The 12,279-nt window shown below is 40.6% G+C and overlaps 2 protein-coding genes across 2 annotated transcripts in view; both read left to right on the forward strand.

The window, feature by feature from the left end:
• The window catches only part of ipo7 (importin 7), a 60,469-nt gene extending 55,974 nt beyond the window's left edge, over window positions 1-4,495 (forward strand). Inside the window, exons 23-25 of the mRNA XM_067993969.1 lie at window positions 620-820; window positions 2,125-2,241; window positions 2,574-4,495. Of these exons, the coding sequence (XP_067850070.1) occupies window positions 620-820; window positions 2,125-2,241; window positions 2,574-2,671 (416 nt within the window). The 3' untranslated portion in view covers window positions 2,672-4,495. The remainder of the gene's footprint in view (window positions 1-619; window positions 821-2,124; window positions 2,242-2,573) is intronic.
• Window positions 4,496-10,088: 5,593 nt separating this feature from the next.
• LOC137327960 (zinc finger protein 143-like) overlaps window positions 10,089-12,279 on the forward strand; it is a 75,386-nt gene continuing 73,195 nt past the window's right edge. The window contains exon 1 of the mRNA XM_067993971.1: window positions 10,089-10,160. Within this exon, the coding sequence (XP_067850072.1) occupies window positions 10,124-10,160 (37 nt within the window). The 5' untranslated portion in view covers window positions 10,089-10,123. The remainder of the gene's footprint in view (window positions 10,161-12,279) is intronic.

Raw genomic sequence — 12,279 nt, forward strand, 5'->3', positions numbered from 1 at the left:
CTTAACTGCCACATAGATGATTTCAAGTATTCTCTATTAGTGGTAAGAGCAGTTCTAACTAAAAGTTAATGGTGAACAAAGGCAAAATAGAGAATGAGATTCAAACATATATTTGCAAATTTGGGGTCACAGTATCGGTGCAGTTAATAGTAAGCGGGCATCTACCACTTCAATCCTCTCAATGCATTCAGCAAATATTTAGTTGGGTGGGGGAGAAAAAGGAAATAACTTAAATTGTCCAAACAAGCTGTTGACAAAGCAGTCCCCAGATTCCTAACACTGCAATGGATTCACTGAAAGAATCCCCTTGCTATGTCATCTTGGTGACTGCCCCCCTGGATTTGCAGAGGACTCCACCTAAGGTACTAATTGCAACTATACTTTTTCAAAAAAAAATTTGGAAGAAAATATGACTGGCACATGAAGTCAGTGTACCTCATTCACTTTACATATCAGTATTAGTTTCTCTTTACAGTATTAGGAGTTTCAACTGTCACTGATTCAAATCTACAATTGAACTTTATTACTGAGCAAACTAGTTACAATATAAATTGGTTTTGAATTATCTTGATCTCTTATGTTGGAGAAACCACTATCTATTTTGTTTTATTTTTGATAGAACTGGGCAGTGATGAAGATGATATTGATGAAGATGGACAAGAGTATCTAGAAATGCTGGCAAAGCAAGCTGGGGAGGATGGTGATGAAGAATGGGAAGATGATGATGCAGAGGAGACTGCTCTTGAAGGATACTGCACCATTGTTGATAATGAAGACAGCAATATTGATGAATATCAGATATTCAAAACTGTACTGCAAAGTATGACTATGTTTTGCTTTTGATAATTTTCTCCTATTTGGCTTAGTGGTCATTTTTCATGTGTGAGCCTTGATGGTGAATGTTGGCAGGCTATTTGACCAAAGAACATGATGGAGGAGCCTGGTCCTGAAGTCAGTCAGTGCTCGCATTCAATTTTCAGTATGAGGTGGTGGATAATCAGGAGCAGAAACACTGACTACCACTTCGTACCTATGGGCACTGAGGCCAGTTGTAGCACCCTAATCGGTGGCTCTGTTGATATATATGAATATAATTTAAGTAATAATTCCAACTTTGAGACTGCTTTTTTGGTTCTTCTGATGCTCTGTCTTAAATATAGGAATTTATCAAAGTCATGGCTTAAGAACATCAAATGTGCAAGAGCACATTTTAATTGTTCGTTATTTGGAGTTTTATGCATTTTTATTTTAACAAAAAAGTTGCAACCAGGAAAGTCGAGCCTGTGGCCTTCAAGTACTGGCAATCTCGTCCTTGAAACCCAAGCAATTCAATCCTAACTGCACATATTTCTTATTGATTTGCCTTGTTTTAATTTTGTGGGCCAGGGAGATTAGGGAGGGGCTGTATTTGGTGCTGTTGCCTCATTGGTGGATAAATACTCGGTTACAATTCCAAGTAATACCAGCAACTTGAGATATATGCAGATTAATGGGGACACAGAAATAAACTATATGTGGCACCTGAGATTCCTTGGTATCCACTGATATGGCCCACAAAGACACAAGTTTGGACACCCTGGCTTAAACAACTGGTATCTCCAGAGAAGCTCCAGTAATATGTTGGTTCACTGACCCTCTGCACTAGAGACTGTTGAGACATGTGGACACATTCTCAGCTGGGAATGTGAAGAGAGAAAATGTCTTTTATCAACTTGTGCCACCAATGTAGTTCATTCAGTATTGTGGGGGTTTAGGAAAAAGATGGTTCCATATTGTGCTGTGACCTTTTTTAAAAAAAGTAATAAGTGCTCTAGGAGTGTCATTAGATATTCAGTTTTGAATTTTTTATCCAGAAACTAGCAGTTGAATTAATATTTATCACCTGACTGTACTTTGACTTTGTATAACCAATAGTATTCGAGTTTATAGACTGTACTCTAAAATTGTACTGTTGTACTTCTGTTTATTTCAATGAGACTTGTACAAATTGGTTGCAGCTAGAATTTCAAAAATCTGTTGCTTAGTATTTCATTATTGTTTGTGATGACTGCAACGGTATTGATACAGTTCAAAGAGTATAGTAGCTCAGTGTACAGTGTCATCAGTCTGATTTTTCTTTTCCAGCTATTCAAAACTGTGATCCAACCTGGTACCAAGCCCTAACATGTAATCTTACTGATGAGCATAGGAAGCAGTTGCAAGACATTGGAACTCTTGCAGATCAGAGACGAGCTGCTCTAGGTATTTATGTAATCTGATCTTATCAAGGGGTTCCTCACTCGTTTGAATATTACCTATTATGTTATAATTGAAAATGTGTTGGAAAATTTTGGTCCTTGTAAGTAGAATCACCATTCCACAATGATGACCTTTCAATTGGAAGTGTGTGTGAACTGATGAACAATATAAAACAGTGGTAATTGTTGAACTTTCTGTACCTTTAATTCCTGGAAACCTGAGTGTTGGAATTTAAAAAAAAATGTTTTAAAATATTGTTCCCCTTCCAGTACAATCTGATTTTAAAACTTGGGCTTAAAGAAAGCTTATTTGATTTTTTTTTTCTCTTATTGCAGAGTCCAAAATGATTGAAAAACATGGTGGATACAAGTTCAATGCTCCAGTAGTGCCAACTTCATTTAATTTTGGTGGTTCTGCCCCAGGAATGAATTGAGTTCGCTTTTGATTCATTGTACTGTGTGACTGGTTGTAGTGAAAGCTTGTGTTGTTCCTTCCAGTAGTGGTTCCAAACAAAAAAAAAAATCAGTTCTCATCATCCACAAAATCCACTCAACTTCCTACTACATGGAATGGACAAAATAACCAGAGAAGTGGGAATTTGATCATGAGAGCCCTCTGGAAAAGAAAAACAAAAGTTTCAGAGGAACATCGGCCTGAGAGAGAGAGACTAGTGTTAACAAAAATAAATATCTCCAAACCATAGGAACCTGAAAAGCGAGGGGAAATGTCATGTTGACAGCTTATTCCTTGATTTCATTTCAGGCAAGGAAATCATTGGCTTCTGGGATAATTTCAGCACATCTGTAGTTTAGGCTAGCAGGCTCCTCCAGTGTTTACATCCATAATAGTGTTAGTATTAGTCTGGTTTTCCACATTTCAAGTTCATTTTTAATGTAAATAAGACACGGCAGGTGGATAACTCGCAAAATCGTCTCCAAATTTTCCTGTTCACGCCAAGATTAAAAATGATTGTATTCAGATGTAGACTATCGGACACAGAACATAACACTACATAATGGCAGATGTGTATTTGTAAATGCATAAATAGCACTTTGATATGAAAGCCTTCTAGCCTTCTGTATTGAATAGCAAGTTTATTTGCTGTTCTACAAATTCAAGGGATATGTGATCTAAATATAAGTGGAGACATTAAGTTTAAAAATTGAGGTGTCTTGCCTGTAGCCACCACCTCTGGTTTTGATTGGGATTTTGGCTATACAAGAGTCAATGATATTCCATTGCTGCTGAAAATGGCAATGCCCTCAGTGCCCTTTTTTAAGCTCTCTATGTACAAGTCGGTTTTTTTTTAAAAAAAAATTTGGATACAGTGAAATTGTAAGCACTGATGAGACAAATTCAGTAAAAACAAAAATCTAGAAGCATGTAAAATTGGACTTGAACATAAAGCTCTAATCTGAGCAGAAAAAACAAAGTACTGTAATTGGTTGAGTGTATGGATGAGCCATCTGTATATGCAACAAACTATTAAAAAAAATTGGGTTGAACTTTGTTGTAAAAAATCGTCTTTGTTAAACTTGTGTAATGTTAAACTTTCTCTTTTAAAAAGGGCCTTCAAGGTTAGGAGGAAAATACACTGGTTATCCTTTTCCAGGCAGTTGTTTTCTCATGAGTAACCAGTTCATCATTCTCGATACACAATTCTAATTGCAATGTGCACTGTTAACAGCGCAGATCACAGTTGTGCTTGTGCTAATAAAATGCACAGTGTGACTTGTGTGTAAAATGATGTGTTAAAAATGAAATGGTCATCTGTTCACTTGGGTAAAACAGTTGTGGCTGCTCTGTTTAGTTACCTGGTGAACAGATTAACCTTTAAGTTAATGTGCTCCAAAAAATCAATATTGCATTATGCTGCACTTTTTTAACACAGGTTGTGATCAAGAGGTGTCATGGTTGAGCAATGGTGATTTTGTACTTCATTGCAATAGTGTGGCAGATGATTACAAAGATGGGAAAATGAAGGAGTGGTGTTTGGAGTGCAGAAAATCACGCTGGAAGGCTGGGGAATTGGATGGAAACACCAAACTGGCTGAAATTGACACAGAAGCTATTGTAAAATCAATCTGGCAAAATTCAGAACCAAGGATGATGAAGTTGGGACCTTGAGTATCTACCAATAAAAACCACGCGGTGATATCGCAGAAGAGCATTAATAATTTTTGCAGATTCCTGTAACCCTGTGGTGATATTCTGTTACAGAACTTTAATAAAAAAAAATTGAGCACTCAATACCAAACTTGAAAAGTTAATTATACTTTATATGCAAGGCTGAGTTCAGAATGATGCTCAAATACACTACAAGTGTATCTTGAATGTAACTATTGCAATAGTTACATTAAATTGACCGTTTCACTTTGTGAATTCCCACATGACTCTTAAACATCCTGTCATTGGCGACTATATAGCAAAGCAAAGTGCAGCAGAATATGTGGGCCAGTTGTGATTAGTTTTTTTTAAACTATTAGAGCCTTGGCGCATATCATTTTATATATTGGCAGTATTGCATGAAGTTGGGGAACTGGTTGGCTTACTGCATTAAATGGCTTCACTTTTGTTTCATTAAAAAAATTTCTCTCTACCCCTCCCTTATGAGATCACTGATAAAAGTATTTTGTTCATGAGTGGTGACTCAAAACAGCAATGAAGAGAATTCTGATGCGCAACCAGAATAATTTCACATTCATTATTGAATGCTATGAAGTAAAGCTAAGGAACCTATATTCTCAGAAATGAAGCAATTATTAAATAGATATTGAAAGGCATTCTGTATAAAATTGGGGTAAAACTGCAGAATATAAGCGGAAGAAAAATGAGGGAGCTGTTACAATGATTCGGCAGGTTTATGTGGTGAGGAGTTGAGCTCTGCAGATCACTAAGCTTCCTGATTTAATCTGTTAATGGATCTTAGATGGTGTGCACTTTGCTTCACTGCTGTTGAGTTTGGCAGAGGGCTAAAATTGACCAAGCTGTGATTGCTGTCCAGTGACTTTTGCTGGAAGTTTTTGGATTGCTGTGATGTATTGCAGTCAGTTAAGCGCACTCCAGGTTCACATGAATAATCACTACCTCCACAGGACATCAAAAGGTGCCTATGGAATTCTACCCCCCAAATGAAGGAGTAATAAATACCTTTGAGAGAAAGGGAGAAGCAAATTGGTAGGCAAGAGAATTTTTTTTAAAAGCATTCTGGGAACTGGATAATGTAGATTAGTACATCCTTTCACCTCTGGGCCTTGGGTTCAAATCTAACCCACACTGATAAGAGAAATAATTCTTCCCCAAACCTTTCACTCCTGAGTTCAATGACTCATGGGTTCTGAGTGGGATCCTAGCAAGTCACTATTCATGTGAGCCTGGATAATGAATGTCAGCAGATTCTTTGACTTAAAACATTCAGCCAAACTTGGTTCTATCCTTAATAAATATACATCCAGAAGGGCTCAGTGGGTAGTGATCTGCAGCAGATTTCATGGGAGACTGCTGTTCTTTCTCCCCGCTTTTCACTCGTCCTTAGCCAACCTCGGGTATGCTCAGGCCAATTAGTCATCTCCTCCTGACTTAAATAGGCGCATCATATCTCTTTTTCAGTGTTTTGGGTTAAATGCTATCCTAGAATGTTGTATGGCAAACTGGTTTTATTAGGTACATTGTAAGCAATAACAGGTGGGAAAGTTCATTTGTGTGACAGATCCCTGGTCTCTGCTGGGTTCACCACTTGTCCAAGATGGGGAGATTTATGTGGCCAGGTTTCCACTTCTGATTGCTGCTCTGTGACCCCTTCGGAAAATGGATCTTAAATTGCTCAGGTTTGTTTCCATTAGTTTGCTGATATCCATTGTTTTAGCTCACTTAAAGAATGACCACTTGGGTACAAGTTGTCAGTGGTACAGAAACCTATGCCAGAAGAGAGGAAAAAAATTGTTTTAAAAAAAAAATAAACATTGGAAGTTCTAAAAGCACTCCTGGGTGTGGTCAGGTATTTGCTACTGCATCAACAACTTGCTTTTATATAGTGCCTTTAATGTAGAAAAACCCAAATTTTACAGGTAAAAGTAACATACTGCAAGAAAACCATAAAAATTAAATTCTGGCTAAAATACATATTTGTACTCAGTTATTTGTATGTTGTTGTAAATCCCTGACATGTTTTGTCTGAAAGGTCTACTCATGGACCACCAGCATAGACTAAATTAACAGTAATTGCCTGCAACTTTGTTCTTTTGAGCTTTTCTTATGTAGTTTAAAGATGTCTCAAATTATGCACATGCTGTCTGTGCAGACTAGGTTTCCCCCTAGTTGGGGTCCATTTTATGGTTCTTTTGTCCTGCAGTAATTTTAATTCCTTTTCACTATTTTATATTGCAGCTATCATGCATGTGCAGCTGATGGTCTGCATTTGTATGATTTGCCTGTTATTTTCCTTGATGTATTTTCAAATTTCTCTTTTGGATCTTTGAATTGATTTTCAATTTTTTCTTTCAAGTCTATTAATAATGTATGTTCAAATTCAATGTACTTTTTATATCTACTGGTGAAGTGAAGTCCAACTTTTAGGAGCTGGAGATTGGATACATGTCACAGTCGGAGCTGTGAGCTGGTGAAAAGTAGCTAGTTGATCAGCTGCTGCACAACGTAAACTCATCTATCGCCAGGATTTCCGGAGGTGATGGCATACTGCCTTTAGTGCTCACCTCTGTAGCTGGGGATTATGGTTGGCATTGAAGGTTGTGAATTGGGCATCCCCTCAAATGTAAGTCTTTGCAGAATAAAACTATATGATATGGCATATGCTTGCCAGCATTTTTGATGGGAACCAACTTGCTGGGGTTTCTTTAGGACCCTATTAAAAATTGTTTCAATGTCACCAAATTGAAATAAAGAGGAAGACTTTGTGAAAGAGAAGCAGAAAAACTGATTTTTTTAAATGATTGATCGAATTTTACAGTACAGACAGAGGACATTAAACCCACCATGTCTGTGCCAGCTCTTTGCTATGTAATCCAAAAATAATCCCATTACCCTGCTCTCTTCTAGTTGTGGACAGGGGTGATAGGGGAACAGGACTTAGTGTGTGAGAAGATCAGAGTAGAAGAGTTTCGGATGAAGTTTATCTCGGGTGACCATGGAGGAGAGTTTTGGAGAGGTCAAGCCTGGAGGTAACAAAGGCATGGATAAGGGTTTTCTCAGTGGTGGCAATGAAGTAAGGGTGGAAGTAGGCAAAGTTGTTCAGTGGAAATAGACTGTGTTGCCAATTGATAGGATATGAGGTTTGAAGCTCAGATCAGGACACTGAAATTGGATTCAATTTGAACTAGCAGCTGGGGAGGGGGATGGAATGGATATGCTGGGAAAGGAAGGAATAGAACCAAGCAAGAATGGTGCTCTGGAGGTAGGCTGCTGCAGAAACGGTGGAGGAGCACGTTGAATGGCAGCAAGGAGGCACAGCACACCACTATCGCAATTACAAAGGATGATGTTAGCGACTTTGACCAGGGTTAATTTTGGACACAAAATTGGTCAGCCAAATCTACTCAAATGGTTGATTGAGTTTACTCAGTCTCAGAGCCATATAGATAGGTGTGAGAGTTGATTCTTGGTCTGTGCTGAAATAGTTGTCCTGAGCAAAGTCAGAGCCGCAGGCTAATTTTCTCTCTTCTAATGCCCTGAAGATGCTGAAACTCTCATCCATGTTTTTTGTCACCTCCAGATTCAACTATTCCCATTGTCTCCTGGTCAGCCTTCGATCCTCCACCCCCATAAACTTCAATGCATCCATAAATCTGCTGTTGATAACCTATCCTGCATCAAATCCCACTGACCCATCCTCACTGACTTACATTGGCTCCCCAATATCTCAAATTTAAAATTCTTGTCATGTTTAAAAAATACCTTCATGGCCTTGCTCCTCACTATCCCTATAACCTCCCCCAGGCCTGCTAACCTTCCCTCCTGACTTCTCCGTTCCTCTAACTCTGACCCCTTGCTCCTCCCTGTTCCCTTCACACTACTATTGGCGGTTGTACCTTCAGCCACTAGGCCCCATGCTCTATAAACTGCTCCCTAAACCTGTCCATCTCCCTCTACTCCTTAAATCCACCTCTTTGACCAGGCTTTTGGTCACCCCTCATAATATCTCCTTCCTTGGCCTTGTGTCCATTTTTGGATTATGCCTCTGGAAAGCACTTTGGGATATTTTTCTACGTTAATGATACTATATAAATGCAAGCTGCTGTATTGTTAACAGGTTATTCAACATCCCAGCTAGGCTTGATCCTGTCCTCACCTTCATCCATATACACATGACTTGCAATCTGTACACATTCACCTTCCAGCAGGAGCCATTGGAAGGTGATCAAGAGTGGGAACCCTTGCAGCTTTTTTGCTAACCTAGGGGCTTAAATGCAAATTGTAGTGCCCCTACTGCCTACAGAGCTGAGATCAGCAGAGACAGGGATTTTAATTAAGCATCATCTGATCTGTAAGGCTCAGTTACACATACTCTTTACCAACTGGACCATTGCAAGAGCCTGTGGTAGGAGAGTTTTAAAACAACAGCATTTCTGCTATTAAAATATGAGCAATGTGAAATTGCTTTGTTGTAAGTGTGCCTTCCTGAATACCATAATAGGATGTAATTCAGGAAGTAACCTAGAACAGCTGAGTTGAGGGTTCGTTTGATTTTCAAAAGCAACACGCCTGGAGAAATGAGATCGTAACTTCTTTCTTTGTAGGAAAGAGTGCGCAAACCAAGAAGAATTACTGACACCACTCTTAAAAGGGAATGCTGTGAACATTTCTGATCTGTAGATATTTAAATATCATTCAGTTCTAACCATTTTAAAAGGGTAACATTTTTGGAGGGGAAATAATCATATAAAAATATTAACATGTAAATAAAGGATAGCAAACATAGCTCTAAATCAGAATCATCTTCAAAGATGACTAGCTTATATCAGTCATCTGACATTCTGCTTGGCAGTGGGGGGGGGGGGGGCGAAGGTCCTTTCCTCAAGAGATTCAATGGGTTGACCAGCAGACACGATTACAGTTGGTTGTGTGCGAACTTTGTGGAAGAAGAGCTTCGATCCACTTTCCCCCTCCCTCCAGCTCTCACTAGTGAGTGAGCACAGAGTTAGTTCAACACAGACTGTCCTTGTGCACTCCTGAGGGGCCGCTGTGCGCGCTCTGACCCCGCCAGCTCACGCGTCATCACAACCTGCAACCGCGGCCACAGGCTTGACGTGACGTCACAAACAGCCGCGGGGCTCGCGCTCGGTGCGGAATCCCGCCCGCCGAACCGGTTGGTCGGCCGCCATTACTTTTACCCGTATTCATTCTACACCCCCCCCCCCCCCCCCGAAAAAAAAAACCACCGACGCAATTCTCCTGGCGGTTTAAACGCAATCCGAATGCGAATTAAAATTCAATTCTTCCCCCCCCCCAACCCCTCAACCAACAAGGGGGGGGAAAATTCTTTAAAATGGCGTCGGGGGGTACCCGGGAACATGAATAATCCTCAACCACCGAGTCTTCGCTTCCTGTGTGCACCGAGTGGAAGGAGGAGGGGGGTGGGGCTGTAAAATCCGAACGGCGCTTGTGTGATTGACGTCTAAACCGACCAATGAAAAGCGGGGGCGCCCGGCGCGCGGCCTGCCGCCAATAGCAGCGTGGCTGGCGGGCGCGGATCAGGGGGAAGGCGGGACTCGCACGCGGGGGTAGAGTGGGGGGGGGCGGCCTCGTCGTCTCAATCGGAGGCCGCTGACCAATCGGAGCAGCGCAAGGGGCGGCGCCGGGCGGTGGGGAGAATGCGCGATTCAGGGTGCGGGGCCGGCGGGCAGCGGCAGTGTGTTTCCGCTCCTGGTGCATGGTGGTCGAAGGGAGGAATTGTTGGAAAAAAAGAGGTTAGTAATTTTTTTTTACCCAGTATGCCCTATTTCTTTTACTCGGATCGGGCCAAGGTTTTACTTGTGTGTGTGTGTGTGGGGGGGAAGTGTCGGTCAGGGGAAGCATCGACTTGGTGGTAGTTTTGTGACCGTTTGGAAGTTAGTTTCTTCTGGTAGATAATTAAGTCGCTTCGGCTTCCCCCCCCCCCCCCTCCTCCTCCTTCCTCCCTCCCTCCTCCCCTCTCTCTCTTTCTCTCTCGCCTCTTGTTTGGTGCTCGGTACATTTTCAAAAATTTGTCATACGTAAACCACCAACCGCAAGGGCTGATCCGAGCTCCTTCAGATCACAACCCCTTCCGCGGATGTTGCCGTGGGCAACCGACCCTTTTATACTGACTGCATGTCTTCGTCTCTATGTTTTCCTGACAGAAAGGGGCTTTTTTTTTTTTTGCTACCTGACCTTTTTACAACATCGTCAGTAAACAGTTGAGCTGTGATATGATTTGTGTGTCTGTTTTCCCCCACCCCTCTCCCTTTTGGATCTAAATGAACCGGGATCTCCCTTGTAGAGTTTGGGGGGGGTGGGGAGAGAGAGAGAGAGCTGCAAGTGTTGGAAATCTGAAATATGAGCAGAAAATGCTGGTGATGTACAGGGGGGTCTGTCAGCATCTGCAAAGAGTTTGAAGGGTTTGAATCCAAAACGTTAGCCCCCTTTTTTTCTCTCTCTTTTCAGATGCTGATGGATTTGTGGTGTATTCCCACCAATTTCTGTTTTCATTTATGTATTTTTTTCAGGATTTGTATACTTAGAGGTAACTCCCTTTTCCTTAAAAAAATGGAATTGGCAACTGTGTGGTTGGTGTTGCCATAAACTGTTTGTATTAAAATGGGTCCTGGTCACTAGACACGTAGCTTTACATTGGAATGCATGATTTATTTGTAAAGGTATGATGTACTTTTAAAAAATAATGTAGGATGATGCTTTGCCAGTTTTTATTCCATTACCAGATTTGGCCTTATATTGGTATCACTTAAATTGCATCCATCTTTGTATTTTTCATTCAGTTGTCAACTATTTATGGTATTATGGGTTTGATATATCATAACAAAAGACTGTCCAATGTTTTATTGTTGGTAACATATGTCTCAGTCTACATTTACAAATAAAAGAGTGAATTCCAGGACTAATATGCATAAAGCACTCACCACCGTATATACAGACCAAAGCATCCCCACCAGTTGCAAACTAACTTTAGGAGGATGACATGTTGGCTGCAGGGACTATACCTGTCTCTTGGTGCTATCATTATTAAAGATAAATATATGGTGGCAAAGATATTTTTCTCACATGATATATACTTTAGAGTGCATTTTCCAAACTGGGCTTGTAGACATTCAAACCAGAAGATGGATTGAGGAGGTGTGACAGCTCTTGTGCTATTTTCTAATATCAAATGGGACAAAGTGAGCCTATATCCTGGATTCTTTGTATTTGTTGTATGTCCACTATACTGACACAGAAGTAGAAAATGCTGGAAGTACACAGCCAGATCAATCAGTATCTGAAGAAGAAAAAATGGGTTAACATTTTGGGTATAACCCTGGCCTGCTGTACCTTCGTGGCCTGTTGTGATTTTTTTTTAATGATGTGGCTTCCATAATATTGTGGCAGGATCCACAGACCTGGTGAACTTTGTAGCCTAGGTTTTTAATTTGGACCTCCAACCATAAAGGATTCCACAGGATCTATGAGGTGATAAGATATGTCTGTCATCAGATTTCTATTTTTTTAGTGACTTAGCATCTAATTTCTTTTGGTGTATATATTTGTTTTTGCATGATGGTACTGTTTTCCTTTTGGATAGGTGTCACTGTCCAATGGATGCCATGGACTTGGCTGAACAAACAGCAGAAAGCTGACCAGTGCTTCTCAAGGCTGAGATAGATAGATTTTAGGACTCAAAGGGAATCAAGGGATATGGGGATTGGGCAGCAAAGTGGAGTTGAGGTAGAAGATGAGCTATGATCTTATCAAATGGTGGAGCAGGCTCCAGGGGCCATATAGCCTACTCCCCTTATTTCTTATATTCTTATGCTCTGTCTTGGTAGATTGTATAGTACTGCTATGCACTCATGA

The sequence above is a fragment of the Heptranchias perlo genome, chromosome 12 (assembly GCF_035084215.1).
Source record: "Heptranchias perlo isolate sHepPer1 chromosome 12, sHepPer1.hap1, whole genome shotgun sequence".
NCBI classification, from domain to species: Eukaryota; Metazoa; Chordata; class Chondrichthyes; order Hexanchiformes; family Hexanchidae; genus Heptranchias; species Heptranchias perlo.